This window comes from Electrophorus electricus, chromosome 18 (genome assembly GCF_041902795.1).
Source record: "Electrophorus electricus isolate QZ-2024a chromosome 18, ASM4190279v1, whole genome shotgun sequence".
NCBI lineage: Eukaryota > Metazoa > Chordata > Actinopteri > Gymnotiformes > Gymnotidae > Electrophorus > Electrophorus electricus.
This window is the reverse complement of record NC_137514.1, coordinates 13,747,501-13,775,228: the sequence shown is the minus strand read 5'-3', so window position 1 is coordinate 13,775,228 and position 27,728 is coordinate 13,747,501. Positions and strand designations below refer to the sequence as shown.

At 39.5% G+C, this 27,728-nt stretch overlaps 4 protein-coding genes across 6 annotated transcripts in view; 3 read left to right on the top strand and 1 right to left on the bottom strand.

Annotated features, from left to right (window-relative positions):
- Positions 1-765: 765 nt before the first annotated feature.
- eif3f (eukaryotic translation initiation factor 3, subunit F) lies at positions 766-3,705 on the top strand. The gene is made up of 8 exons (XM_027006132.3): positions 766-909; positions 1,115-1,185; positions 1,657-1,736; positions 1,857-1,994; positions 2,106-2,197; positions 3,017-3,153; positions 3,394-3,507; positions 3,597-3,705. The coding sequence occupies exons 1-8, from the start codon at positions 798-800 to the stop codon at positions 3,672-3,674; spliced, it is 822 nt and encodes a 273-aa protein (XP_026861933.1). The 5' UTR covers positions 766-797; the 3' UTR covers positions 3,675-3,705.
- Positions 3,706-5,229: 1,524 nt separating this feature from the next.
- zgc:77880 (zf-DHHC domain-containing protein) lies at positions 5,230-10,848 on the top strand. 3 transcript variants are annotated; one of them, XM_027006136.2, is made up of 9 exons: positions 5,230-5,370; positions 5,726-5,814; positions 6,418-6,491; positions 6,619-6,731; positions 6,952-7,013; positions 7,603-7,723; positions 8,876-8,948; positions 9,069-9,213; positions 9,369-10,848. In XM_027006136.2, exons 1-9 carry the CDS (start codon positions 5,246-5,248, stop codon positions 9,458-9,460), a joined length of 894 nt encoding a protein of 297 aa, XP_026861937.1. In that variant the 5' UTR covers positions 5,230-5,245; the 3' UTR covers positions 9,461-10,848. The 3 variants fall into 3 exon arrangements, with proteins under 3 accessions (XP_026861937.1, XP_026861936.1, XP_081557417.1); XM_027006135.2 differs by having other exon boundaries at positions 9,069-9,259; XM_081701291.1 differs by lacking the exon at positions 5,726-5,814 and having other exon boundaries at positions 5,233-5,370; positions 9,069-9,259.
- A 332-nt stretch (positions 10,849-11,180) lies between these two features.
- On the top strand, positions 11,181-17,184 carry pip4p1b (phosphatidylinositol-4,5-bisphosphate 4-phosphatase 1b). Its single transcript, XM_035534945.2, has 7 exons — positions 11,181-11,440; positions 11,885-12,060; positions 12,207-12,313; positions 12,818-12,923; positions 13,418-13,470; positions 13,693-13,783; positions 14,169-17,184. The coding sequence occupies exons 1-7, from the start codon at positions 11,338-11,340 to the stop codon at positions 14,310-14,312; spliced, it is 780 nt and encodes a 259-aa protein (XP_035390838.1). The 5' UTR covers positions 11,181-11,337; the 3' UTR covers positions 14,313-17,184.
- Positions 17,185-18,795: 1,611 nt separating this feature from the next.
- Positions 18,796-27,728, bottom strand: part of LOC113574947 (FERM domain-containing protein 7) — a 15,481-nt gene continuing 6,548 nt past the window's right edge. Inside the window, exons 4-12 of the mRNA XM_027006182.3 lie at positions 26,371-26,449; positions 23,189-23,286; positions 22,750-22,864; positions 21,696-21,843; positions 21,486-21,581; positions 20,309-20,472; positions 20,109-20,177; positions 19,926-20,001; positions 18,796-19,847 (exon numbers count right to left, since the gene is read on the bottom strand). Of these exons, the coding sequence (XP_026861983.1) occupies positions 18,831-19,847; positions 19,926-20,001; positions 20,109-20,177; positions 20,309-20,472; positions 21,486-21,581; positions 21,696-21,843; positions 22,750-22,864; positions 23,189-23,286; positions 26,371-26,449 (1,862 nt within the window). The 3' untranslated portion in view covers positions 18,796-18,830. The remainder of the gene's footprint in view (positions 19,848-19,925; positions 20,002-20,108; positions 20,178-20,308; positions 20,473-21,485; positions 21,582-21,695; positions 21,844-22,749; positions 22,865-23,188; positions 23,287-26,370; positions 26,450-27,728) is intronic.

Below are 27,728 nucleotides of genomic sequence, written 5' to 3'. Positions count from 1 at the left end.
TTGACGTACTATTTTTGTTTGTTCTGTAAAGGAAATTTTGTCTGTTGTCACTTGCTTAACGTTAACAGTCCTTTGCAGTTTGCACGGACTGCCACTGCCCTCTTCTGGTTACAGTTTTCATGCAAATTTATTTCATACCTATAGGGTCTGAAACCAAAACAATGGCGAATATTTCAGATTCATCGAATTATTTAATCATGAATAAACATCTTGCACATGCAGTGTCCTTCAAAACGCTTCAGTAATATGGAAGTGTAAAATGTTACAATTTTTAAAAAATACTAGAGGTTGACTTTTTTGTTGTTGTTTTTTTGCTCTTTTTTTTTGGATGAGTTTCTTTAAACGTCTTTTAAGAAATGAATAGCTTGGAATGCAGGCTTTGCCATCATATATGGTTGGTCATTCATGTTTAAACTGATAAGAGAAATATACTATATGTGTGCCAGAAACCAATTGTACTGTTTTGTATAAGAGAATATTATTTTTGATGGCATAAAATTTCAGGCGTCATATAGAGAACAGAAACCAAGACACGGCGATAGCTGGGTATGTTATTGTCTGTCTGTCTAATGGGTCTATTTGATTTTTATTTATTTATTTTTCGTATTGTGTCACAAAGAAACAAGGACATAGCCAATGTGCAAATCTATATGTACACTCCACGGCTATATTTACAGACTATGGTTCAGGAACAGATACTGTCCTGGTATTACGGAGTGTGGACACTAAGGGGCAGCAGCGGAAACATACAGATATTTTCCATCCACTCCTTCTATAGTACGTTTCTTCTGCTAAAGATGGCGGTTCACGGACCCTTTGTGAAAATCCACCCGGTGGTTCTCGCTTCCATTGCTGATTCCTACGAGCGAAGAAATGAGGGAGCAAGTCGTGTGATCGGCACATTGTTAGGTGAAGCGCTTACATTTGTGTTGAAACTATAGAAGAATTGTATCCGATGTAGTAAACGACGTGCGGTTCCCGTCACGCATGCTCGACGCACTGCACAGTGCGCGTGCCTGGCGATGAGAAACCGTAAACGTTTTCTCGTGGCAAGCACATTAAAGTCTGGATTTCATTGTAAACATAATTAATTAGATATATCCCCTGTCCACAGGAACGATAGATAAACATTCTGTCGAGGTCACCAACTGTTTCTCTGTTCCTCACAATGAGTCAGAAGATGAGGTAAGGACGTTACAGACTGGGTTAGCTAACCTAGCTAACTTGGCCTTAGCTCCTTGTGTTTCTGAACAGTAAGGCTAATCACAGCTTGCTACGGACAAGGGCGCTAATGCAAGTCATTAGTGCCTAATGTATGTGCATTTTTTCTACAGTATTCACGTTCCGTGAGTCGTCCAGCTGTTGAGTGCAGTGGTTTCACTTTTCAGCAAAGTTGACTGTTCACTGCTGTCCGCATTCGTGACACGGATTTTCCTTATTCAGAATGTCTGAATTAACATTAAATAAACTGGTTTTGTTACACTTGCCTTGTAGTTAAGCCTCTTGACACAGCTCATGGATAAACAATGAGATGGTTTCATAAATAAATGAGTGAGATATACAGCAGGCAAGGTGCTAAACCGCCAGAGTAGCTGTCTAAAGAAGAACTAAAGGACTGCTATTTGATATTGTTTCTGCCTTGTAAATGTGTCCTAGGTGGCTGTGGACATGGAATTTGCAAAGAACATGTATGAGCTTCATAAGAAGGTGTCGCCCAGCGAAGTCATAATTGGCTGGTGAGTGTCTTCTCAGTACTTGACCTTTTAACCTACCTCACTGAAATTAATTTGTTTTTGTTGTACAGCTCAGGCTGCATCTTCTGCTCGTTTTGAAGACTTGACCTTTCTTGCCTGCAGGTATGCCACTGGATATGACATCACAGAGCATTCTGTTCTGATCCATGAGTACTACAGTCGGGAGGCACAGAACCCAATCCACCTCACTGTGGACACGGCACTGCAGAGCAACCGAATGAACATCCGGGCTTATGCCAGGTCTGTCTGCCTAATATGCAACCTATTAATACTCATGTTACACTTATTTATTTTTGTGATGTCTTTGCTTACTTTGCTTGTTTTTGCTGATATATTTGTTTCACCTTTCAGTGCACAGATGGGTGTTCCAGGAAAGACAGTTGGCGTGATGTTCACACCTTTAACAGTGAAGTATGTTTATTATGACACAGAGCGCATTGGAGGTTAGTCATTGCATCATCTTAATCATAAACTCACATTGAAGATGTTCTCAGTCTATTCTAACTACAAACATATGTGATGTAATCATGGACTGTAGAATATTTACCTTCAGCGTATGCATCAGGACTAGGCACATTTAACTGTTATACATATGCTATTTTTTTTGTTACTTTCTTTGCTCAGTGTAAAAGTATTTTTACATTTAGCTATTGAGATGGAACAGAACTAAAAGACATCGGATAAGATCTAGTGAAAGTGTTTTGCTTCTCTTGGTGGATGTAAATGGTCCAAAAAATGGGGTAGCTGAAGTTTGTGACAGACTAAATGAAAAGCACACTTGCCAGCATTACATCAGTTAGGCCAAAATAGTGGTTCTTAAATGTTACATTTTTCAGGAAACAGACAGGTTTCCCTAGAAGAATTAATAATGAGTCACAAAAAGTTTTGAAAAAGTCTTTCCTCAGGGTTAGTGTTTGTTTTTGTTTTTTTCCTGTGATGTTGTAAAACATCAATCTTGAGTTATCTTCTAGGAATACAGCGAGCTGAGTGAGATTTTTTTTTTCTCCTGATATCATTATGTATGGAAACAAATTTGCCTCAGAAACCTATTAAATAATTTAACAAAAATGTAGCCTGAAGTTTCCTCCTCTTAAGGCTGTTTAGAGGTGTAAAATTGGATGGCTGATATAGCTGAGAGAGTGATTGCATGGCCAGACTGCAGATGATATTCACCAGCAACCTTGATAAGATATACGTTTCTGGAAATAATGTTACCTGTTAGATTTTCCCATGTCTCTTACATGGGCTGTGTTTCTCGCTAGTTGATCTCTTACAAAGGACTCGTGCATCGCCCACTCGCACAAATGGACTGACCTCGGATTTGGCTCAAGTAGCCAGTGCCGCAGGACGCATACAAGAAATGCTTAACACAGTACTCTCGTACATAGAGGATGTACTGGTGAGTGTTCTACTGTGCCAAACCTTGCAGGAAGTTCTCATATTTACTTCTTGTACTGTGCTGAACTCAGTACAGAAATTAATATACAGATGAAGTTTGCATTTTTACCAGGGACCCTCAACATTTTGCAGGTAGCTTTGTTACATTAAGTATTGTTTGAGAGCAGGACAATCCTAATATGATTATTACTGAACAATTATCTTCACCTTAATTCTATTCCTCATGCATCTCTATGCCTAGTCTGGCAAAGTGATGGCAGATAACAGTGTTGGCCGCTTCCTAATGGATCTGGTGAACAAAGTGCCCAAGATCTCCGTAGAGGACTTCGAGAGCATGCTCAACTCTAACATCAATGTAAGGAACCCTACACACTTGCTCCTTGTTTGTGTGTTTTGGGATGTTGTTTGCTTATTTTTTAAGCCTTTTTATCTGTTTTTTTGTAGGATCTCCTGATGGTGACATACCTGGCAAATCTGACTCAAGCTCAGATTGCTCTTAATGAGAAGCTTGTTGTTCTGTAACCAACAAATAAAGTCATGTTTATCATTCCAACAGAGTGCCTGTTTAGTATCCTCGTGTGCTTTCCTTCTCTTGTAGATCACTTTGCTGTTACAAAAAGTGTTTATAAATGAAAGAAATGTGTTGTGTTTCTCAATAAGTGGCACAGACATTTCATTTACACTTCTGTTAAAACAAGAGATCAAACATTTGCAATCATTAAGATATTCAGTCTGTAACAGAAACTGGTACTTTTATTTACAACTAGATTAATCAAAATCTTGGTATTTCTATTATTTTGTAATTACTGTTAGTGTTAACATTTTTTGTTTTGTTTTGTAAAATGTAATTAAATATTTACATACAATTTTATGTAGTGATTACTGGAATCTAGTAACAATGTTACCTAATCCTTAATCTTGCTAATGTGCCAGTTTGTTACTAGAGAAACCATTACCATTGTTGGCCCAATTGAAAGCCATTGAGCTGGTTAATGATGTTTGAAAATAGCAGTTCATTGTCTTTCTTTCAGTTTTTCAAGTACTTGGTACAATGCCATTTTGTAACTAAATTTGATTTTTAAAATGTTTTAAAAAAATAAAACAAGGACAGCAATACACCACCTTGTGATGTATTATGTTAAACGTGAAAGTTTGAGTTACATGCCAGGTTCATGAGGTGGTTCTCATCTAAAAATCACTGTTTCCTAGAAAATGATCATATTATGGAAGGTGAAGGCCATTCAGTGTGTGGGATTACCAGGAAATGTTATAGAAAGTTGTGCAGTGCTGTCTTGGAAGAAGAGTAAATAAGGACAGAAAACTAACCTTCAGTTGTGGTGTTTGCCTTGGTGTTTTACAGGATAAAGCCACATTAAAAATTGACATAACTACATAGTAGATGACTACTATATGTATGCACTATGTCTTAACTTACATTTGGGATGTTTTGATGATTCCTTGTGAGATGCAAAGCAGATGAAAGGATGCTAAAGGAGTGCATGACATCATATCTCTGTTTTGCAGGTATGATGAGTCATTTATGTGCCACTGACCTGGAGAATTTTTTTGTAGAAATTATTTTAAATATTTATGGTACCAATGCATTGTTAATGTGCCTGTTTGTTTATTTGTTTGTACTATAATGATACCATGGTGAATACAAGTAGCCTATAATCCCCCCCCACCCAAAAAAAAATAGAGTTAGCTTTCTTATCTCAAAATATAAATAGTTCTAAAGAGTAAATGAGCTTGATTTGTGTGAAATATTTTAACTACAATGGGTTTTCAGAAGTATTCAGTAGAGGATTTCCATGCAAAACAAGTCAAATGAATGTAGTAGTTTCAGTATGTCATTTTTGTTGGGCCTCACAATATCTATCTATCTATCTATCTATCTATCTATCTATCTATCTATCTATCTATCTATCTATCTATCTATCTATCTATCTTTATTTATTTATTTATTTATTTATTTATTTATTTATTCTAATCTAAGCAACAAAATCATTTTGCCCTGAATATGGTTGGGCAACATAATTACGTCACGCTGTGAGTTTTCAAGTGACGTCGTCCGGAAGATAGGCGATCCAAAGATGGCTTCTTTTCGTTGTCGGCGAGATCCCTGCGGTTTTATCTGTCTTGTTCTGACGTATTTCAGCGTGTTTTACGCCGACTACGTGGTTATTCAGTATGTGCTGATTCCCGCGTACTCAGGAAGGTAAGGGGAAGTATTGGTACGTTGTATTTCATAAAGCCACGACATTTAGAGTAGTGGCCCTGGGATGTTGGAACCTGTGGTTATAATCTGTGCAGTATCGCATCAGTTCATTGTTCTTTGAAACCAGTCAGTTCGTGGAGTGTAATGTCAGGCTTCAGTCCTAAGTGTTTGTAATTAGTCTACGTACTCCTCCTCCTCCTCCTCCTCCTCCTCTGTGTAAAGATATAATTAAACTTTATTTTAGTCTTGCTGCAAAATGACTGTCCCACCACTAAGTGATAATACTTATTATACGTTCTTGTAACCAGTCGTGTAACGTTGAAGTCTCTACTTTAATTCTTCCACTTTCCTACAGTGTATGGTGCACTCTTCACGCGTCTATATTTAATGTCATATTGCTACTGCTACTGGCATGTCATTCAAAAGCGGTGTTCTCGGACCCAGGTGAGTGAAATCAGTTGCATTGCTTTGGAAAAACTAGCTATTTAAGATGACTGAAATAAAATAATAAAACCCATTTAACCAATATATGCACATCATCTCTGAGGAGGTGCCCCTGCTTATTTAACAATGAAGAGTATTAGTCCAGTCAGAGGACACGAATGTCACTGGACATGAGTGCTCGTGTCCTGTTTGTTTACTGCAGTTCGCACACGTTAAGTGGCTCTCAGCCAGCCTCAGATTGGCACAGCTAATATGGGCGTATGCAGAAGAATAAACTTTAACTTGCCTGGAGACTTCAGTAACCGAACTGATTCATTCGTCATTCATGAACTTCTCAAGAGAAGCAAGGTTTCCTGCAGGATGTCTATACAGAGATTCCTCTGAACCCTAACATGCATGAAACAACCATGCTAAAGAATATTAATGCAGTTTTTCATCTCTTTATTTATTTAAATTTTAGTTTTTCTCTTTATTAAACAGATTCACTGTTTATTTATTTATCAGGAAAAAAAAAGCAAAGTAAAATCAGGTGACTGCACACATATTTTTGTGTTCACTGATGTGAACAACAAACCAGAGTAAAATGCGGTGTGTTTACCTCAGGCATGGTTCCCCTCCCTGAGACGGCTATCGACTTTTCGGACCTCAGGTCTCAGACCAGTCGCATGACTGACAGGGTGAGCTCCCCCAGCACAAAGCAGTGTGCCAACTGCTGATTGCATCTGTTTATGGTAATAACGTTTATGAATCCTGTCGTGTTTAGGGCATGCAGTGAGGTTTCAAATCCGCTTGTCCTGTTGGCAGGGTTGTGAGGGCTGGACCGTGTGCAGCCGCTGCGAAACTTATCGGCCGCCCCGTGCTCATCACTGCCGTGTGTGTCAGCGCTGCATCAGACGCATGGACCACCACTGTCCGTGGTAAGTCTTCTGCACGTGCAAACACACACACACACACACATACACATACGCACACCATGAAGCCCTGCATCATCCTTCCGCATCATTCCTCTCTTGTGTATTATATTACTGTTATTTTGAGCTTCTCATCTCCCTCGGATGTCGACATTTTGTCTTGGGTCAAGCGATTGTGTGCCTTGGCTAATTACAGTTTTTATTTTATTTTACTTTACTTTTTTAGGATCAATAACTGTGTCGGGGAGCTCAATCAGAAATATTTCATCCAGTTTCTCTTCTATACTGGTGAGTATGAAAAACCTGTTGAACATTTGCATACTAAGCAAAAAATGCTGCTACTACTACTATTTCTTAACTGCTGACCATTAGCAATGCTCAGCAATTGTACAGAAAAATAAATGTTCAGATCTTTTACCTTTAAAAAAAAAAAAAAAAAGCCTAGATTTGCATTTAGACAAACTATATGACTGTTACTCAAGTCACTCTCCACCTGTAATGCTCTTTGATCATTAGTCTGTTTTTTGTAGGTCCTGAGTAAAACTGTCATGTATTGTGTCAGACTGTGTGTCATGAGCTATGGAAATTGTAAAAATGAAAAGGTTGTCTTGTATGCCTTTATTGTAAAGGTTTGGACTCTTTTAGTTTTACAGTGCAGAGAGATGTGTTGTCTATAAAAGATCTTATTACTGATCTGAGCTACAGTTTATTGCCAGTATATGTTGCCATTTCACTGTTAACTGGGTACAGCAGTGCTTTTGAAGATGGATGCAATATTATCCACTCCATCTTTCCTTATTCTCTCTCTCTCTCTCTCTCTCTCTCTCTCTCTCTCTCTCTCTCTCTCTCTCTCTCTCTCTCTCTCTCTCTTTCTCAGGCATGGCAAGTCTGTACTCCATGGCTCTGGTGGTGTCAGCATGGGTGTGGAGGATACGGAGTGAGAGAGAGGGAGATGGAGAGAAAGAAGGAGAAGAAACTCCTAGTAAACATCTGATAGTGTAAGTGTGAGCAAGAGATCTGCAGCGGAAAATGCACTATGTGGCCAAAAGCACAATGTGGCCAAAATGTGAACACCATTCTTAATGATTGAGATAAGGTGTTTAAACCACACCCACTGATAACAGGTGCCTAAAATCAAGCACCTAGCCATGCGATCTCCATAGACCTACATTGGTGGTAGTATGAATTGTACTACTGCCCGTGACTTTAAACAGGGATCTAAAACTTCTGCTATGGTCAGAGTGTAAGTGCTGGTACTGTGAAATGGAAGCATCTAGGAGCAACAACAGTTTTGCTACAAAGCAGAAGATGCAAATTCACACAATGAGTGCTTAAGCATGCAGCATGAAAACTTTGGTTATCCTTTGTTGAATCACTCACTACACATGTCCAGACTGCATATGGAAACAACAAGCAGCACAAGAACTGTGCATTGGAAGCAGCATCTGGACACAACTATGATCACTGTGTGCAATGCTAAGCCTCAGCTGCCAACGCCAAGCACGCAACCAATGCAGTTTGGAGCAGTGTAAATGTGTTCTGTGCATTGATGAATTGCCACAAGAACACTAACTTGGGGAAACCAAGTGCCAGCAATAAAGTTTGGTAGAGGAGGGATAATGGTCTAGAGAGCCGTCTAGGGAGGGGTCTAGGGAGGAGGGACAATGGTCTAGGGAGGAGGGATAATGGTCTAGGGAGGAGGGATAATGGTCTAGGGAGGAGGGATAATGGTCTAGGGAGGGGTCTAGGGAGGAGGGATAATGGTCCAGGGAGGGGTCTAGGGAGGAGGGATAATGGTCCAGGGAGGGGTCTAGGGAGGAGGGATAATGGTCCAGGGAGGGGTCTAGGGAGGAGGGATAATGGTCCAGGGAAGAGCTATAATAGTCTTGGTGGATCAACTCCCTTTCAGTGCCCATGGCTTTGAAATGTTCAAGCTCATATCGGTGTGATGATCAGTTGTCCACATACTTTTGGCCATATAGTATAGCTTTCAAATATTTTTCTTATTCTTGGTTGAACTAATACCACTATCTTGACTTTTAAAGTAATAATAAAATACAAAGACATATAGAGCACATAATTTTATGTAATATAAAAATGTTTTTGTCTCTGTTTTTCTCACATTCTTTAATGTTTCCCCTTTATGGCAGGGCACACTACATCATTTTGTTAGTGGAGTCTATTCTGTTTGGTGTTTTTGTCTTGGTGATATTTTATGACCAGGTATGTACCTAAAGTATTTCCTGGTATGACCAAGAGAAAACGTATCCTCCCATGCATACACACACGCATCTACCCATCAATTCACTAGCGATGACAGCAGTGTCTTGCTCCCTCCACCAGTTGGTGTCCATTATAACAGATGAGACCCCCATTGAGCAGATGAGAAACAGACTGATGATGGACCGAAACAGTGGTGGGCAGCCTGTGCACCCTCCACACACACGGAAGCCCAAAATCGCCCTGCTGCGGGAAGTGTTCGGGCGAGGTGAGTTCATCCTTCCCCGGCAGACGAGTCGGGGCGGTGGTTGCAGGTGAACAGCTCAATAATCCTTCCTACATTAGAACTTTGAGGTCCTGCAGTCTTCATTTTTTCACAGATGCTCTAAGTGCATGCTTGTTCATCCTCTCCCATATTTGCAGGCTCTGTGCTGTGTTGGCTGTTCCCACTCCACTCCTCTCCCCCCTCTGCTGGAGGGATCAGTTACTCGGCTGTTCCAGACTATGATGTGTAGAGCTGGTTGATTGTTGATTCTCTTAACAATGGCTTACGTTGATTAATGGTGGGCAAGTGTATGAAGACTACTATGAAGGTTTTTTAACTTGGTTGCACTCAACACTTGAGCACATTTTGTATCTATAAGTGCCATGTACCATAATCTGTGTACTCAGCACTTATGAACACACAATGTATGCAAGTCCTAAGAGCTACTAAGCAGGAAATGTTATGTTACATGTTGCACTTTTTTTTCTAACTTTATCTGTCTCTGAGTGATTTATCTTTGCTTACATTGGGCTAGTGTTGATTTTATTGGTTTTTGCAAACACTGATTGTAATGAACCAGCTATGTCTGTGCAGTGCTATTACTTATCTACGTGGACTTAAACAATTTGCTAGGTGAGCAGTCAGCTGATCCAGGCAGGCTGCAGTTCTACACTTGCCTGAGACGCAGTGACACCATCTACAACGAGCTCTGAACTAACATCAGGACTTGGGACTGAGCAACGTCGTTCGGTGTCTGTTTTGGTTCCACCTCGCACAAATTGCATCAGGTAGTGCCTTCTCATGTTCCCATGCCTAACTAGAGTTGCTAAAAGAAAATTCCCTGGCACATGCTATCGCTTTCACTGCGTTCACACTCGGAAAATAAACTGAAGTATTTCTGTAGTTACAAGTCCTGCTAATGTGCAAATAAGTGAAGGAAGCAAGGTGAAGGTGCATACAGATGCTGTGATTTTGAGATCTTTTGGCAAGGACGTTTTAACCACATGCTAAAGGATAAGTAACAGTATAATTAAAATTAACTACACAATCACAGTATGAAAATGATCATAAGCTTTCAGGTATTCTATAAACTGCATATCCTCTAACCAATGTGTAGCTTCTAAACTGGCTACCTGTTGTGTTTTCTCTTGGTTAGGGATTAACAGGTTAGGATAGCCTGTGGGGTGGCTGCCACAATTTTGGTAGTTCTGGTTTGAGCCTTTGACATTAACAAGTGGTGCAGACCTTACAAAGCTGATGTTATACACATACAATGACAACAGTACTGGCATATTGTCTGACTTGAAGTGAAGGTGTTTTCCTCTTCAAATAATCACACCAGTTCTTTATTCATATTTGTTTTTGAAGTCGTTCAGGTTTTTTGAATGCAGAGTCATTGTATATCTTAACTGTACATAAACATGTATTTGATAGCCTTTGTTGCAGAGAAAGTATTACAGCATTTTGGAGTACAGGGTTAATTTTTTATTTGTAATAAATTTGTTTGGCTGTTTGTTGAGAGATTTAGGGATGTGTGTACATAGCTAATGATGTTTTATGATGTTTACATCTATATTTATTGTAATTTATCCGTGAAACTGCTGCTCAGACTCGTGAAGTAAAGAACATCTTTTAACACGATTGCATTCTGTCTCTTTGAGTTGCATTGGGCGTTGAAATCAGCAGTGATTGTAAAATACCTACATTGTTTTATACTGATCAGGCCAAGCGCAACGGTGAAATGATATATAAAAAAAATATGCTCTAAAATAAGATACAGTTAATCCAAATATATTTTAAAAGCGTTCCACAGCTGCAAGGACGCCCAAAGCAAGACATTATTGACTAACTGAATGTTAAATCAAATGAACAATCTTTTCAACTACTGCAGACATTTAGACAAATACAAATTATTTGAATTCACTGGCCAAGCCTCTCCAGACTCCTGTCACGTGACCATGTTGTTATTTTTATTTAGCACTTCCTGGTGAATTCATGTGATCTGGTGACGCTTCCTGGAGTATTTATTTCGCGTTATGATTCATTAGAGTCCTCAGTGAAAATATTTATTTAGTAGAAAGCCCACGATCCTCATCGAAATTTGTGAACGACCGCATCGTCTAGGGTATGGCGGACGGAGAGAGGTCCCCGTTGCTATCAGATAATATTAACGGGGCGAACGGGCTGTCCTCAAGAGATGAGACCTACAGCGTACCGAAGAAAACCCACAGTAAGAAGCTACCGTTAGCCCTGGTTTAACTTCTTCTCCTTACAGCAATTAGTAGTCTGATAGGAGTATGTGGAGGGCGTGTACTAACAAAGCAATATTTATCCGCTGACAAAACAATATTTCTGTATTCAACCGTATATACTATATATACACACCGCACCTGTGTCGTCTTACCAAACGTAAACGGAGCGTAGCTCACTCTACGACTTGTTTCGTATTTTCAGATATCGCAAACTCCCGCAAAGCCCGAATCTTTGTAATGATTAGTCATACAAATTGTTGTTAACCATTTTGCAACAGTGTATTGCGAAATATTTCATCGATTTTGCTCTCGTCTCTTTCCAACTGTTTCTCAACCCCTCTGTACCTTTCATTTCACACTTTCCCTAACACACGGGCTCTCTCTCCCTCTCCCTCTCCCTCTCCCTCCCACCTTTCCCCAAGGCTTCCCGGAGCCACCCGGGTTGCCAGGTGAGGCCCCGCCACCATACTCCTTGTTGACCTCCCCTGAGAGCAGCAGTGCCCCGGTTATCAGCTGCCGCGTTTGCCAATCCCTTATCAGCGTGGAGGGAAAGATGCACCAGCACGTGGTCAAGTGTGGTGTCTGCAGCGAAGCCACGGTACACCCCCCCCCCCCCCAAAAAAAAAACAACAACAACAACAAACAAAACCATTCAATAAACTTATTTCAGGTGGACGTGCCACCCACATGAGGGAACATTCAGTATGTCTGTTGTCATGGCTGATGATGTCTCTTTCCTGCCAGCCTATAAAGAATGCTCCTCCTGGGAAGAAATATGTGCGCTGTCCCTGCAACTGTCTCCTGATCTGCAAGGTCACCTCACAGAGGATTGCCTGCCCTCGGCCCCTGTGGTGAGAGATATAGAAAATCTCGGAATACTAAGGAGGGAGGCCTGCAGAAGAATATTTAGTTTCGTTCGTTTCAGTCTGTTTGATCAAAGTGGCACTCCACTACTTTTGTACTCCACTAAGCTTTTCATGCTTTTAATGGAGGTTCAAGTTCCGGTGTTTTTTTTTTTTTTTCTTGTATTCCCTAAATTGTCTCATCAAATCATGCAAAACATGCAAATTTATTACTACCTTTTCTATAGAGATCTCACTTTGATTCGCAGCTTCTCTGACAGTTGTTGCAGTTGCACTTGTGGTTCTCACTTGAGTTTGAGTTGTTCTATTTAATTTCTTTCAGTAAAGTTACAGTCTATAGTATGAATTTCTGCTGCCTTCTTGAAGACCTGAAGCAAGTGATTGATTATTTTAAACTTCTGAGGAGGAACTAATGAGAAAAAAAGATTGCGAGAGAAAGCATCCTGTACTTACAAATTGGTGGGTGTTGGTTTGTGTGTGTGTGGGTGGCAGTAAGCGTATTATTAATTTAGGTCCAGTGAATCCAGGTGTAGGGAGTCCAACCCCCCAGCCTAGAGGAGCCAGGGTGTCCTGTGGCCACTGTGGAAATACTTTTCTGGTAATCATATTCATTTGAACACTTTTATTAATTGCTACAATAAACAATAATCTTTTGGATATTTGGACCATTTTAAAATTATGTAATCAGTTATTTGCTTAGTTATTTGCTACTGATTTGCTTAGTTTTGTCCAATTACATGCACATTTACATGCATAATAAGACCTTTTCTGAGGTTTTGAGTTACTAGTTATTTTTTAACAAGATCATGCACAGGATGAAGTCACTTGATCTCTGGCAGTAAGAATATAACAGATTTATCTAGGTGGTAACTAAACAGAATCACAGATTTTTGTGGTTATTGTCCATCATAAAAAAAAAATTCTGCAATTTAGACAAAGAGGTCTAAAATAATTGTTTTAAATATGTGGCAAGATTTTTTTATTAGAAAGTTTGGAGACTAGAGTGAGACTTGGAGAGACTGTATGCTAGATATTCTAGAAATAATTTAAAAAAGTACTAAAAAATACACAAGAATGTCCTGCTTGTTGTAGTGGACAGAGTTTACAAACCAGATGTTGGCCCGCTGTCCCCATTGCCGAAAAGTGTAAGTATGTGATGCATTGCACAGGACACTTTGTTTCACTTTGTCTTTTAGCTCTCTTATCATATCAGGTTGATGTTTGTTTTTATATGTTATCTACAACTGGGGACCCATAATACAACTTCAGTTCAGTATACATAATAAAAGACATTTTTACAATGTATAGTATGATAATTTAGAAAAAAATGAAATAATTATCCAACCCATCTCCCTCATCCACTCTAGCTCATCGATTGGTCAGAGATACCCAAGGAGGCGGAGCTTGATGTGGTTCGTCATGTGTTTGATTTTCACCATTGCAACAGCTGGACTGATGGTAAGCACTCTGGGAAGAAACTAGTCCAGTCTTTGTCACCAAGGAACTCCAGTGTACAATGCATCAGATTTATCAAAAGACTTAACGAGTAAGCTTTGTGTCTGTCAATATAATCATATGGATGATTTCTGCCAAGATATCAAATTAAAGTTTGTCACATACAAATAAACCAAGATTTGATATCTGTTTAATGGTATGCATTTGTGTTTATGCTCTGTAGTGTTTAAGCAAGAGGTTTAAATGCATTGACAGTGTAGCTTGTTGTAGTGTTTTAAAGCACTCCTCTGCCTGTTTTTGGAGTCTGTAATCTGCAGCTAAGACAAATTCTCTCTGTGTGCTGCAATTTAACAGTAACATTTGTTACTTTGCTGTTTTGTATTTCCAGGCTGGTACGTGGTGGAAGGCACAGAAGTACCAGAGGCTCTACGTGCTCTGGGCATTTTCCATTCTCTTAGTTCTCATCTGTCTGGCCAGGGCTTTACACTGGGCCTGCGTAAAGATCAGCGAACCATTGCACAACTATGCCTAAACAGAGACAGAAAGACAGAGGGAAAGATGAGCACAAGGTAGAACATGATTTTATGACCAAGGATGATTGTTTGATGGTTCGGAATAACAGCATGTTGTTGTATTCAGCAACCCATCTGTTAAAATGGCTGAAATTCAGTGACCCACTGACACCACCATCTTCCACATTCATTTTAAATATGATATGCCAAAGCCTTTTAACCTAGTGAGTCGAGTGATGTCATGCATTGTGGTTTTAGGCAGGAATCTCAGCCTGTAGAACTGGCTTCCTCATAAATAGAATTCTTTTTCACACCTCTGGTAGTTCTGCTAACCCTATATACAAGCTGCCCTCAGCCTACAGCATTATTGCCAATTAAGTATAGTAGTGGTTTGCTTTTCTCCAAAATATTATTTATTCCATTTTTTAAATTTGAAATCCTTTCTTTCCACAGTCAAATTGCTTGTTTTACTTTAATAGACAGTTTTACAATTCGTCTTGTTTGCTTGTTGGTACTGGCAGTGTGTTTTGTTCAGTGTGCAAGATAAGTGTTGGCAGAACACACTAAAAAAATCATTACACCAAAGCACAAATACCAACCCATGTACAGTTGAGTGCAAAAGTGCATCCACTTATTTTGAAATGACAAAAGGAGTAAGACAAAGAAAGTTGAAGGAACTGGATATTTAACTAAAGTTCATATTTTCCAAATATCACTTGTGTACTCAAAACTTAGAAACATGTTCAAAATGTATGACAGAGAGAATATGATAATTTTATCAGATCAAAACTTTGCATCACCCTTACATGTGCTGTCCAATTTTACATTTTTTAAATTTACATTTAAGGCATTTAGCTGATGCTTTTATCCAAAGCGACTTACAGTTATGAGTACAACTTGAGCAATTGAGGGTTAAGGGCCTTGCTCAGGCATCCAACAGTGGCAACTTGGCAGTGGTAGGGCTTGAACGAGCAACCGTCCAATTACAAGTCAAGTACCTTAACCACTGCCTTGTGTGTCCATTCAAGATATACAAAAAAAAAAACCTACAACTCCTTTCCTTCTCCTTGGGTTTCCTCTGAGAATCACTTGTAATCCTTTCAGTTATCATTTTAATCCACTCTTGCTGGCAAATTTGCTCCAATTCTACCAGATTGCTGGGCTGTTTGCCATGAACTTCATCAAATCTATTCACAGATTTTCTATTATATTCAGTCTGGAGACCGGGAAGGCCAGGTCAAACCTCACCTTCTTTTTAAACCATGCCTCAGTTGACTTTGCTTTCTGCTGTGGATCATTGTCTTGTTGCAGGATCAGTGGACACATCATTTTTAGCTTTTTGACTGATGGTAGGAGGCTTTGCTTCTAAATCTGTCGATGTTGGCCTGCTTCCATTCTTCCCTCCACTCTCTGCAGTGCTCCTTTCCCATACGGATGCAGACATACACCCCCGAAACTCCAGTGATCAGCCATCGTGCTTTTCTGTGTGACTAATGTTCTTCTCCTCATAGGCAGAGTTTTTTTCTTCTCTACACACACCTGTGTGAATTATGACCAAAAGGTTAAACTTTCCTCTCATCAGACCACATAATATTCAAACAAAACTCATCTGGTGTGTTAATATTCTCTGTGTGTCTAGATGTAAGCAGTTGCTTACTGTGTGCTTTTCTCCCAAACATTCCAGACTTGTGAAGACTGTGCATCACTTTGGACATGTAGACTTTTATTCCATTTGCTTCTAAAGACTTGAAGTCCCCTATCATTTGCTTTAGATTCTTGCAGGGCTCTCACACAATCTTCCATCCTCTAATAGTTGTCAGTTCTTTTTATTGGTCCTTCACTTACTCATATGGTCAGGATGTCCGTTTCTTCCATTTCTAGATTATGGCCTTCAGAGTTGCTGCTGGTATCCCAAAATGCTTTGATATCTTTTTATATATCTCTCTTAAGCCCTATGCGGTGTGTTTGTGAATGACAGGTCTTCTGACAGCTGCTTTTTTTTTTTTTTATCCAATTTTTGCTGCTCTCAGCAAACTGAGACTTCTCCTGAAGACCTACTTGCAAATTCAAACCTCAATGCTAATCTAACACACCTGATGCCTTTCATCAAGCATTACTGGCATTAGTTTTTAAAGCTCATACACCTAATTTTACCTAATTTTTCAAGTTAAATAGTGTGAATGATTATCAAATGGGATGCAAACATTTGAGTTTGTTGTTAAATGGTAAGATTGAGCTGTTCATAAGTTTTCAGAGGAACAATTTGTATGTGGTTTGAGGATTAATGATCTAAGGGAGGTAAATATTTGGATCATTTAAACTGTTGCACTCAATTGTAGCCTTTTATGCTTTTCCCTCATACTTATTCTTTTATCATGACATACAAGGATGGTTCTAACTGTATATATAATTCTTCTTGTACCTTTTGGCAGACACTATGCCACTTGTAATGATAGTAATACACACTACAAATCCACCACTAAGAACAAACTTTCGTAATTAATATATTAAACAGGGAAATCTCTTCAGTAAAAAATAAGAAGAAAGATCTCAATGACAAAAAAACATAAGGAAATGGAATACTGGAAAAAAAAAATATTATTTTATGTGAGTGGTTAGCATTGAGATGGTGGCAAGAGATTTCCCTTGAAGTCCTAATATAACCCTTATTCAAAAAACATACAGTCAGATCCAGATTTTCTGTAGACATATGGCTCTGTATCATTTTAGCTCACTGTCTGATCATAACATGGGTATTGATTTTACTGTTAAATTTTTGGGTCCATGAGTCCTGTAATTTATTTGCAATTTTAGCATATTGCTCTCCCCAGGATTCTCTTTCTGTTTTACCTTTTTTCTTTGACATGTCTATTTTTAGTAATGACGGTAATCCCAATCACTTTGATCAGTCAAATGCTGTCTCTATTTATTTACAGTGTCCTGCTGTACCATCAGTCATCCTTACCCAGTAGTGTAGGAGTGGCACAGACTAAGCTAATGACACTTACTGTAAAATATGTAATTGGCTAATTAATCTATGCTAATGTGGCACAATCTGTATTATAATTCAATGTTTACAAAACATAAATGTTATCAGGCTGAATGATCAATGATAAACCTAATGGCCAGTCACTAGTTAGGTCACTTTTTAAGCAGTTCCACATCAACTGACTAGCCAGTCTCAAGGCTTTGTTTTAACTGGAACTTCATATTATAGTCACTACAGCCTCTAGCACATGACGACCTATACTTGTACATTGCAAATGAAGAGAAAACAGATTGGTTTTAGCAAACGTCATTTGTTTACATGCTGTGCAGCTGTATTTTGCAGTTTTTTTTTCCTATTCTGGTGTTTTATGTTGGAATCATAATGATGCACTATGTTTTTACTATACAGCTAATGCTGGTTAATGGTAATATGTTTTTTGATCATTTTTGTACATTCCTTTGTGACTAAAAGGTTTTAATAAACCCATGCTTCAATTCCTTGAAATGTATAGAGAATATCATTTTTAAAAATGTTTATATAATGTGGAATAAATATGGAATATTTATAAAAATTATATGGAAAATAATCACAAATTTAATTTATTAACAATTAATAAATTTACGTGCAAGACATGTGTATAAATCTGTCAACAGAAGGACTAATGAGAAGGAATTAATTTCTTATTTATAAATCATAATTTCTTATAAGCTTCCATCTTTTCTTTAAACTACTGTACATAATTACTGGCTCAGTGTTGCAAGAGGTACTTGTATCAAGTGTTCTGAAAGGCTTTACATATTAAAACAAAACAATTATTGTCGAATTATAGATAACTAAGGACTGAGCATTGGACTCCATTAAAGTATCCTTTATAATCTTTGCCATTTATATCTAAGCAACTATATACTGAGACATGTCATAACTATGAAACTGATTCTCAGTCTGGGTCAAACATCATAGTTTGTTACATTAGCTATGCTTTTAAGCATATTTATTAAAATGGGAATATGGTGAGGTTCAGAACAAGGCACATGTCATGAAAACCCTTCCACTCATGTGTTCTATATGTAAATTAAAAAATTAAAATAAATGGTTATAATGAGAAAAATAAATCTTAATATAAAATCTTCTTTTGGTGTAATATTATTTCATTGTAGTTTCAAAAGTAAGCTTTTGTTTATATATGCAAGAGCCCAATGTTGTCATTAATATTATTTGGAATGTTCAGTCCATATTTGTTGTCATTTTTTAATTTTATCAATGTCTTTCACGGGTGGACTTTCATTGCTGTCATTTTGAATGGGAAGCAACAAAAGGATGTGTGAAATTATCTGTTGTTTTAGTCTAGATTTGTAGTGCCACTACAATGGAATCTCCCATCATGTGGAGATGTGGAGGCAAGTGTATGTCAAACAAAGATCAGTACTTTTTTTTTTTTTTTAGCAAATCAAATTTGCAATTATTACTTCATACAGTTTGATGTGATTTCTTTTTATTTATTTATTTATTTTTATTTTTGAGCACCTCCAGTTGGACATTTTAACTAGAGCTACAATTTCATGACCTTGACTGAAGTGAGAGCACTGTTCTCCCCATCACACTGATCGAATGCATCTTCGTCATCCTCCCCCTCTTCCTCATCTAGTTGCAGGCTTCCAGAAGAAAAGCGCATACGTGCTAAGGGGCCAGAATGTACCACTTTAGGGCAGTAGGAGGGATAAAAAGAGTCAGAATCCGAATCACTGTAACTCCCAGTGCCAAGTACGCACAAAGATGCAGGTCGTTCTGGCAAAGGGAGAGGGCTTAGAGGGAGATAAGTGGGCCTTGGAGGTACCTGGTAACGTGACAGGTGGGGATAATACCCCAGAGGTCGAAACTCTGAAGCAAAGACTGTAGCAGAGGAAGCCAGTGTAGGTCTCTGGAACTTCACATCCGGTTGACTTGAGGCTCGACGAGGTAACCCTGTCTGAAAGGTGGAGTCATCACTGTAGTGCCCAGCCTCCATTCTTCCCATGTTGAGCTTTCTATTCAACCCCGCCCCAAGCCCCCCTCCTGATAGTGAGTAGAGTCTCGATCCGGCCAATTCGATTCCAGAGAGCCGGAGCCTCTCCAGGTGCTGCTGCCGTCGTGGTGGTGACAAAGAAGAAGCAGGTGAGGAGGAGAGGCCAGTTTGCCTGGACAAACACTTCAAAGGTGTAGAACTCGGATGGTCTGGAGTGAGCCGGTCCAGAGAATAAGAGGTCTGGTCTTGAAGCAGATAAGGGTAAGCTGAAAGAGGGAAGGATGGCAGCACTGGGTGGAACTGCAGGTGGGGGCTGTTGGGATAAAGGAGGACCAGGTGCTGGGCACTGGGGGACTGGCGTCTCCTTGCCCCTGGCCTCTGACCAGCTCTACCTCGACGTTCCATCCCTGATGTAGACATCGATCGTGGCTTTGGAGATACAGACTTGCTTGAAAAGGCATGGTTTCTTGCCAAGGGGTGGGATCGCTCAAGGTCATCCATAGACACATCTGTATGTTGCTTAGATGTAGCAAGGGGAGGGAAGAGATGAGCTTTCTCGTAGAGCTGCAAAGTTTTCGGAGAGTCATGTGTTGAGATGTGTGTAATTTAAATTAATTAAGTTAATTTGTTTCCATGCTATACCTGTTTAGAGACATCAGTAAGTAAATCAGGGGATGACTTGCACTGCCAAGAGTTATGTTCAGACTTGCACTGTGTCCTGGAAATAATATATACACATTAAAAAAACATGCATTCATTAACAACAACTTCACTTAAAAGACTTTTCAAACAGGTGCTAAAATCAAGCAAAACCATTTTTCTTGCCTCTCAAATGGTAAACGTTTGTGTTCTCCAGATCCCACAGACTCTAAGAGTTGCTTCTGTGTCCTGCCACTGAAACAAGCAAACATCCTTCAGAAGACTCATCATGCATTTTTTAAAAAGACAGAAAATTCTCCATCCTCATATCACAGATTTTATGTACTCTTGTTTGTTTCCAACTCTCTCGTTCTCTTTAATGGTACCTGTATCTAAAACTGGAGCCTTTGCTGGAGAGTAGGGACTTCTGCTGTGGTTTAGGCTCTTCTGCCAGTCGGAAGAAGGCATGGTACTCCACGCACATCTTCCAGAACGTCTTGCAAATATCTCTGGATGCCATGGTAAACTCCACCGTGTCCCGCCGTGAAGGCTGTCATGTCGAGATGATTGTCCACACCCAAGTGAGAGCATGCACAAATCATAAAAAGTTACTGATGTACTGCTGGGGAAATATTCTTATGAATATTCTTAAGCATCAAGGAATAAACCATTTAGGAATATAATTTACCATACTATAAGTCAGTGGTTTCAAATTTAAATCCTGAATGAACACTTTATTTTTATCAGTTACATGTTTCAGTTTTCATTCACTGTACACGTATAAACATATGTGTGAATTTTTCATCCTTATCCTTGGGGTCAACATGGAGATAAGAACTGTCTAATACTTAAGTACTTTAAAAAAAAAGAATATATTCTTTCTGATAGTGATCACAACTTTCTTCACAAGCCACTGAGAACTAAGCTTTCCTAGCAAAAATGTTATTGTCACAGTTCATGGGACACCCAGCCAGAGGGACATGCCCACTGACACCCCTCCCCCCCCCCAATCATCCAAATACTAATTACTAATCACCCGCACCGGTTCCTTGTTTAAATTTCACTTTATCTAGCCCACAGGCACCTACCTCCAGTACTGCACATTGCTCTATGACGAGCATTTTGACCTCATCCAAACCTGAAGCTGCTGAGTCCATGCTTGGAGTGATTGCTGCCAGCACTTTGCTTAGGCTTTCTTTTGTGTTCTTTTTTTGAATGCTTGATGTTATGTTGCTTCTGTTGGTTTACTTCCGGAGAATAAAGAAACTCCTTCACAACATTCGTATTTCGTTCCCTCCCTGCCACCAACCGTCACATTTATAATATATAGTATTCAAGTCAGTACTGCCAGAAAAAGCTGCCATAGTAAGATTCCATGTCCTTTACTAAAATTCATATCTACCATCAATGGTTTATGCCTACTTAGTCTGACTATGGTTGAGATCTTTCACAGCTTTATGAGATTTGAGGTTGGGATTTCACAATTGTGTGTCTTGTGTGAGTAATAGTGTGTGAGCATTTGGAACTTCATCTGAGAACACCCAAACTATCATTGTCCCTCACCCCAGCCTCGGTGTGGAGTTTGATAAGAAAGTGCCTTCTCTTGAAGCTCAGCTTGCGGATCTTGGCCCAGCTGAAGGTGTTGATCTTTGTGTTACCCTGGAAATGAGGTAGAGGTTTGTAGTACCAAACAGCAGTACAAGTTCAGAGCAGCTGCAAGTTTAGAGTGAAATGAACCTATCTCGATGATGTTTATTGATATTTCCCTGTTACCTGAAATACAAGAATGCCCATGTGGGTGACAGCCAGACTGATCCTCATGCCTTCCCCATCATTTGCAGGATGTGGACGAATGCCATACATATCCAGCTTTCGGGCAACCTCCAACAGATGAATGTCTGACTGGGCAGGACTGTGACCTCTGATCATGAATAAAGAGAAGCTTTTCAATCTATATATTTATTTATTAATGATATATTTACAACACAATCTTAACTTGCTGCTTGATAAAGTTATTTTCATTCACTATCATATAATACCCACCTACATCATAGAATCTTACCCTGCTGTTTGCGTATAGTTAAATGAATTAATTCTCTATGTGAATAAAAACATGATCACTAGTCCTCCTGATGGTTGCCATTCCCTGGACCATTCTAATGACTCTGAATATGGATTTGCCCATAATAAATCTCACTTTTCTCAGCATATGTGCCCACCTTGTGGTCGCTCCCTGTTACAGTGACGTTGTCTATTGTAAAAAGCAATACACAAATAAAACTGACTTGATGCCTATTTACTGTGAAACTGATATCACATTCAATTTATTGGCTCTGAGTATGCCAGTGATTTCGGAAGTAATCAGAACAGAACCTGCCAAGGTATAGCCAATCATTAATTAAAACTTCCAACACAGCAAACAGTTTGATCTCACAGTTCAGTTCAGTCACCACTCTTTAATTAGGAAATGAGCAAACATCTTTCACTAAGTTACATGTCAGATACTTTGCAAGTTCAGCTTTATTCTGTATATAATTTGCCACCCTTTGAAATGTCTACAATACAGATCATGCCATGGTACTCCTTCAGGTTGGCATCTTATATCATTGGATCTTTACACCTCTACAAAATTTACAGAAATATGTCTTAAATTCCTGGGATTATGTAACCACAAAATATAAGACAACAATGAAAAATTGAAAAGTGGGGACAAAGACAATGTCACTGAAATCACTGTTTCTTGTTTAAAGTTTTCAACCCCATCAGTGAGAATTCACATAATGTAAGCTTGGTTAAGCTGTGGGTGTGTGTTTCTGGGGATGCATACCTGTGTTTCTTATGAAAGCGAATAATCTTGTGGTCCAGGTACTCCTGATTTGGCACATATTGCTTAATTTCTAGGTGATGAACATCTACCTCTTCATCATAATCCCCAAGTTCTGCTGCAGAGATAGAAAATAAAAGTGAGAGAACCATACAGTAGTGTGCTGTAGTTATATTTCATGTTTCCAAGACAACCTTTTGATGAATTCCAAGTAAAATGTTAAACCAAGTAAAACAACTGCTTTTATAAAGAAATGTGGAAATGATTTATTATATTCTATAGGATTGTACAATGGTTAAAACCTGCCTCTGTTTAAGTTTGTGTTGCCCTGGATGATGTTCCTACTGCCTATTTGCTTAGGGAGGATAGAACTCAGAGCTTCTCAAAAGTATTAACTTGGGGTAAATCTTTAAATTTGACCTTATGTAAGCAAAAGACTTACCCTGCAGTATATGAGAGACCAGCAGAGCAGCGCTGTTGTCGTGACAGGTGAGGCTACCACTGGACAAATCCTGTTTTATTTGCAGGGCAAATAAATACCTAAAGAAAAGTGGTACAGGAATTAATAGTGATACAGATATTAAACACTGGAGCTGTGGTAGCTCAGTGGTTAATGTACTAGATTAGTAAATAGAAGGTTGCCTGTTCAAGTGGGGAACTATGGTTGCTTTAAAGCCAACATCTAGATTAACTACAAAACCACTAGTAGCGCTGTGTTCCAACATCTACAACCAGCAAATGCTATCACAACTTGAGATTGACGAGGTACTACACATATGCTACAGCAAGGGGGAGCCAGGATGACAGGTCAGAGGGGAGATATCATCCCCACACCTTGAACTTGGGGATCAAGACCCCATGAGTCCATGCACCAAGCTCAATACTAGAACTGCTGACCTGAGACTGAAAATAGTAAGCCATAGTAGACTATCAAGACCAAGTGAAGTACCTGAAAAGCTGCTGGAAGATGTGAATGCAGAAAAGCAGAATGCAGAAAGGCTCCATAAGGCACCTGAAGGTACCTGAGAAGTACAACTAACTGTCCAAACCTGTGGCCTTGGAGACTGCCAAAGAAAGATTAACAACTCTGGCTGACTGCCTGAAGAGAAGTAGAGGCTAGAACAATATACAGGATGTTCTGCCATGAGTCGTCCAAAGTGTACTCCCAGTGGCAGGGCAACAGCATAAGAACAGATCCACCAAAGCCGGAGACTGAACAATACTGGAAAGGCATTTGGAGGAAAGAGGCATCACACAACAACAATTCATAGTGGCTAGAGAACTTGAGAACTGACCACAGCAATCTGCCTGAACAGGATCCAGAAGCCATCACACTAGCAGACATCCAAGAAAGAGTCTTAAGCATGAAGAACTGGGCAGCACCAGGCCCTGACATGGACCATGTTTACTGGTTGAAAAAGCTCTCCATGAGCACCTGGCAGCCCAAATGAACCAGCTGCTAATGGACCCCACCCTGAATAGTTAACTGAAGGCCGGAGAGTCTTGATCCTGATGGATCCACGGAAAGTTGCAATTCCATCCAACTACTGGCCGATAACCTGCTCCTATCGGACATCATTGCAGCTATGATAAGTAGGCACATGGCTCAATACATGAGCAGGGCCCAGAAGGGCATTAGCAAGAACACCAGAGGAGCCAAGCACAAGCTGCTGGTGAATAAAACAGTCACTTGAGACTGTAAGACCAGACAAACCAACCTGTGCACCACCTGGACTGATTACAAGAAAACCCCATACATGGATCCTAGAATGCTTGAGACTGTATAACATCAACAGGACTCTAAGAGCCTTCATCAAGAACTCAAAGTGACTGTGGAAGACAACCCTAGAGGCCAACTTCAAGTCAATAGCATGAGTCACCATCAAGTGTGGAATTTACCAAGGAGATGCCCCCCCCGTTGCTGTTCTGCATAGGCCTGAATCCCCTCAGTGAGATCATTGCCAAGAATGATTACAGATATCGGCTATGGAATGGAGCAACAATCAGCCATCTCCTGTACATGGGTGAAATCAAGCTGTATGCCAGAATTGAATAAGACATACACTCACTAATCCATCTCACCAAGAAATACAGCAACGACATCAGAATGTAATTTGGCCAGATAAGTGTGATCATATGGTCACAAGGAAAGGGAAGGTTGCTAGAACAGAGGGGATCACACTACCAGAGGGTAATATAACCGATGTTGAGTACAGTGACAAGTACATTGGAATCCCACAGGAAATGGGAATCTCAAAGAGGCCACAAGGAAAGCAGCTACAGCCAAATACCTACAAAGAGTAAGGCAAGTCCTGCGAAATCAGCTAAATGGGAAAAAAACAAGATCCGAGCTATCAACACCTATGCCCTGGCAGTTATCAGGTACCCTGCTGGCATAATAAGCTGGCCTAAAAATGAGATAGAAGCCACTAACATCAAGACAAGGAAACTCCTCACAATGTATGGAGGGTTTCATCCCGAATTCAGCATTCTGAGACTATACACTATGTGGAAGGAGGGGGACCGAGGACTTAGTGAGTGTCAGAGCCACTATCCAGGATGAAACAACCAAGATCCAGGAATACACCAAAATAATGGCCCCAAGTGAAAAGAGCTTAGTGAGTGGAAGTGAAGAGGAACAAGAAAAAATCCCTTCACAGTATCTACTACCAGCAGATTGTTGAAGTGGCTGATATGGAGAAATCCTACAAAAGGCTGGATTGAAAGACAGCACAGAGGCACTAATCATGGCAGCACAGCAAAGGCTGGGATCTACCACACCAGGCAGGACCTCAGCTGCAAGCTGTGCTAAGATGCCCCTGAGACAATCCAGAACATAAAAGTGGGATGCAAGATGCTATCACGCAAGGCATACATGGAATGCCATAACCAAGTGGCTGGCATAGTGTACAGAAACATTTGTGCCTAGTATGGTCTGGAAGTTCCAAGGTCTAAGTGGGATATACCCCCTAAGGTCGTGGAAAATGACCGTGCTAAGATCCTGTGGGACTTCCAGATACAGACAGACAGGATGGTAATGGCTAACCAACTGGACATAGTATTGATGGACAAACATCAAAAAATGGCCTTAGTGATAAATGTGGCAATACAGAGTAATAGCAACATCAGGAAAAAGGAGCAGGAGAAGCTGGAGATATATCAAGGGCTGAAGGAAGAGATAGAATAGATGTTGGATGAAGGCAACTGTGGCTCCCATGGTAATCAGAGCACTAGGGGCTGTAACTGGGAGAATGGCTCCAACAGATACCAGGAACAACATCCAAGATCTCGGTCTAGAAGAGTGCAGTCCTGGGAACAGCTACGGTAGTACACAGGACTCTCCTTGAAGGAATTTTTATATATATATGAGAGAGAGAGAGAGAGAGAGAGAGAGAGAGAGAGAGAGAGAGAGAGAGAGAGAGAGAGAGAGAGAACAAGATGTATATGGTGTGTATGGCATATGGTATACATATGGTGATGGATATGTATATGGTGTCAGACCATATACATGTATACATATAAAGATATGTATACTCTCTCTATATATATATATATATATCTTTATGTCTATACATGTATATATATACAAATACACACACTCTGCACTTGAGCATCCTTTCTTACCTGGTCAAGCTTCTCTGCAGCTGGCCAGGATCTGGAGGGAAAAACTTTACAATAAAACGGAATCCCACATCACTGGTGTCTAAGAGGAAAAACACAGACATTCCAAGACCAGATTAGATTAGATCTTAGATTAGAAGTTAAGAAAGCAAAGTTAAAGTATAAAGGATATAATTGAAAATGAGTTGAGGAGTAATGACCTTGGAATGGCATGGATTGAATGAGGTCTATGACTGGTTAAAGAGAGATAACAGGCCTGTCAGGCTTGAAGGTTTTAAAAGTGACAGAGGACAGACAGATGCACTTAATTGTTTTTACTTGAAATTTGAACAGTTCCATTTTCCTTATGTAGAGCAGGCAGAAATGAATGAGTCATGTATATTTTCTGATTCACTTTGTGGACAAAAATGTTTAAAAAAGAACAAATGAAATGAAAACAAATCCATATATTCACTGCCACCGAATGCCGAAAGCTTTCAGCAGGGGGATGGCACTGTGTCACTCTGGAGCAAGGAAAAATTCCTACTTTGTGTAAAATGTTAATTATTGTACCCATGAATCACAGGCCAAGTGTAAATCACCCAAAGAGCTGAATGATTTTTGCCCTAGCATAATGATGATGAAGGCATTTGGAAAAGTAATTGAGGGGGAATTACTGGTTTAAGTGGAGGACTATTTAGGTTTTAACTCTTCATATAGAACCATTGGGGGAGTGGCTCATGCAACTGTTCCTTTGATAAACCTGTATATACATCTTGAATGTTCAAAAACTCATGCAAGTCTCTTGTTTGAGGATTTATCATCAACACAATGTAACCACATTAGTTAAGAAACTTTTATCAGAGTTTAGTATAGGTGCCAACCTAGTAACTTGTGTTTTTATGTGTAGACCACAGCATCTTAAGTTCAATGGCTTTTCATCTAATTTTTTGTATATTCTTTACTCAATTGACTGAAGGAGTCAACATCAACATCACAGACATATCCTCAAATCTGTAGATGATACAAGAATTATTAATCTGCTACTAGACTGAAAATGGACAACTGATTTATGACTTTGTTCAATATTTCCTATATTTATTATAAATGTGAGAAATTACTTTGCTCACAGATGTAAATATCTTGGGGCAATTCCTGACAATAAGATGACCTTTAATGCAAATATAGATTTGTAGGCAGAGACAACAGAGACTGTACTTCTTAGGGAAGTTGAATGTAGACAGGAAGATGATGAGTATAAATGTATGATGATGAATCTTTATAAATAATTTATTACAGCCATCCTAACTTTTTACATGATTGCTTGGTTTAGGACGTTAAGGACTAAATATTATTGTAAAGGTTGCAAGTAAAATTACTGG

What these genes read in the sequence shown, in the direction of transcription:
- pip4p1b (XM_035534945.2), top strand. Translation starts at nt 11,338, where the DNA reads ATGGCGGACGGAGAGAGGTCCCCGTTGCTATCAGATAATATTAACGGG. An exon ending in GCCTGCCCTCGGCCCCTGTG is followed by an intron (nt 12,314 to 12,817) that starts GTGAGAGATATA and finishes TGTGGGTGGCAG; the next exon opens with TAAGCGTATTATTAATTTAG. An exon ending in TGTCCCCATTGCCGAAAAGT is followed by an intron (nt 13,471 to 13,692) that starts GTAAGTATGTGA and finishes CATCCACTCTAG; the next exon opens with CTCATCGATTGGTCAGAGAT.
- eif3f (XM_027006132.3), top strand. Translation starts at nt 798, where the DNA reads ATGGCGGTTCACGGACCCTTTGTGAAAATCCACCCGGTGGTTCTCGCT. An exon ending in TGTGATCGGCACATTGTTAG is followed by an intron (nt 910 to 1,114) that starts GTGAAGCGCTTA and finishes CCCTGTCCACAG; the next exon opens with GAACGATAGATAAACATTCT. An exon ending in AGCGAAGTCATAATTGGCTG is followed by an intron (nt 1,737 to 1,856) that starts GTGAGTGTCTTC and finishes TCTTGCCTGCAG; the next exon opens with GTATGCCACTGGATATGACA.
- zgc:77880 (XM_027006135.2), top strand. Translation starts at nt 5,246, where the DNA reads ATGGCTTCTTTTCGTTGTCGGCGAGATCCCTGCGGTTTTATCTGTCTT. An exon ending in AGCGGTGTTCTCGGACCCAG is followed by an intron (nt 5,815 to 6,417) that starts GTGAGTGAAATC and finishes TGTTTACCTCAG; the next exon opens with GCATGGTTCCCCTCCCTGAG. An exon ending in AGTCGGGGCGGTGGTTGCAG is followed by an intron (nt 9,260 to 9,368) that starts GTGAACAGCTCA and finishes CCATATTTGCAG; the next exon opens with GCTCTGTGCTGTGTTGGCTG.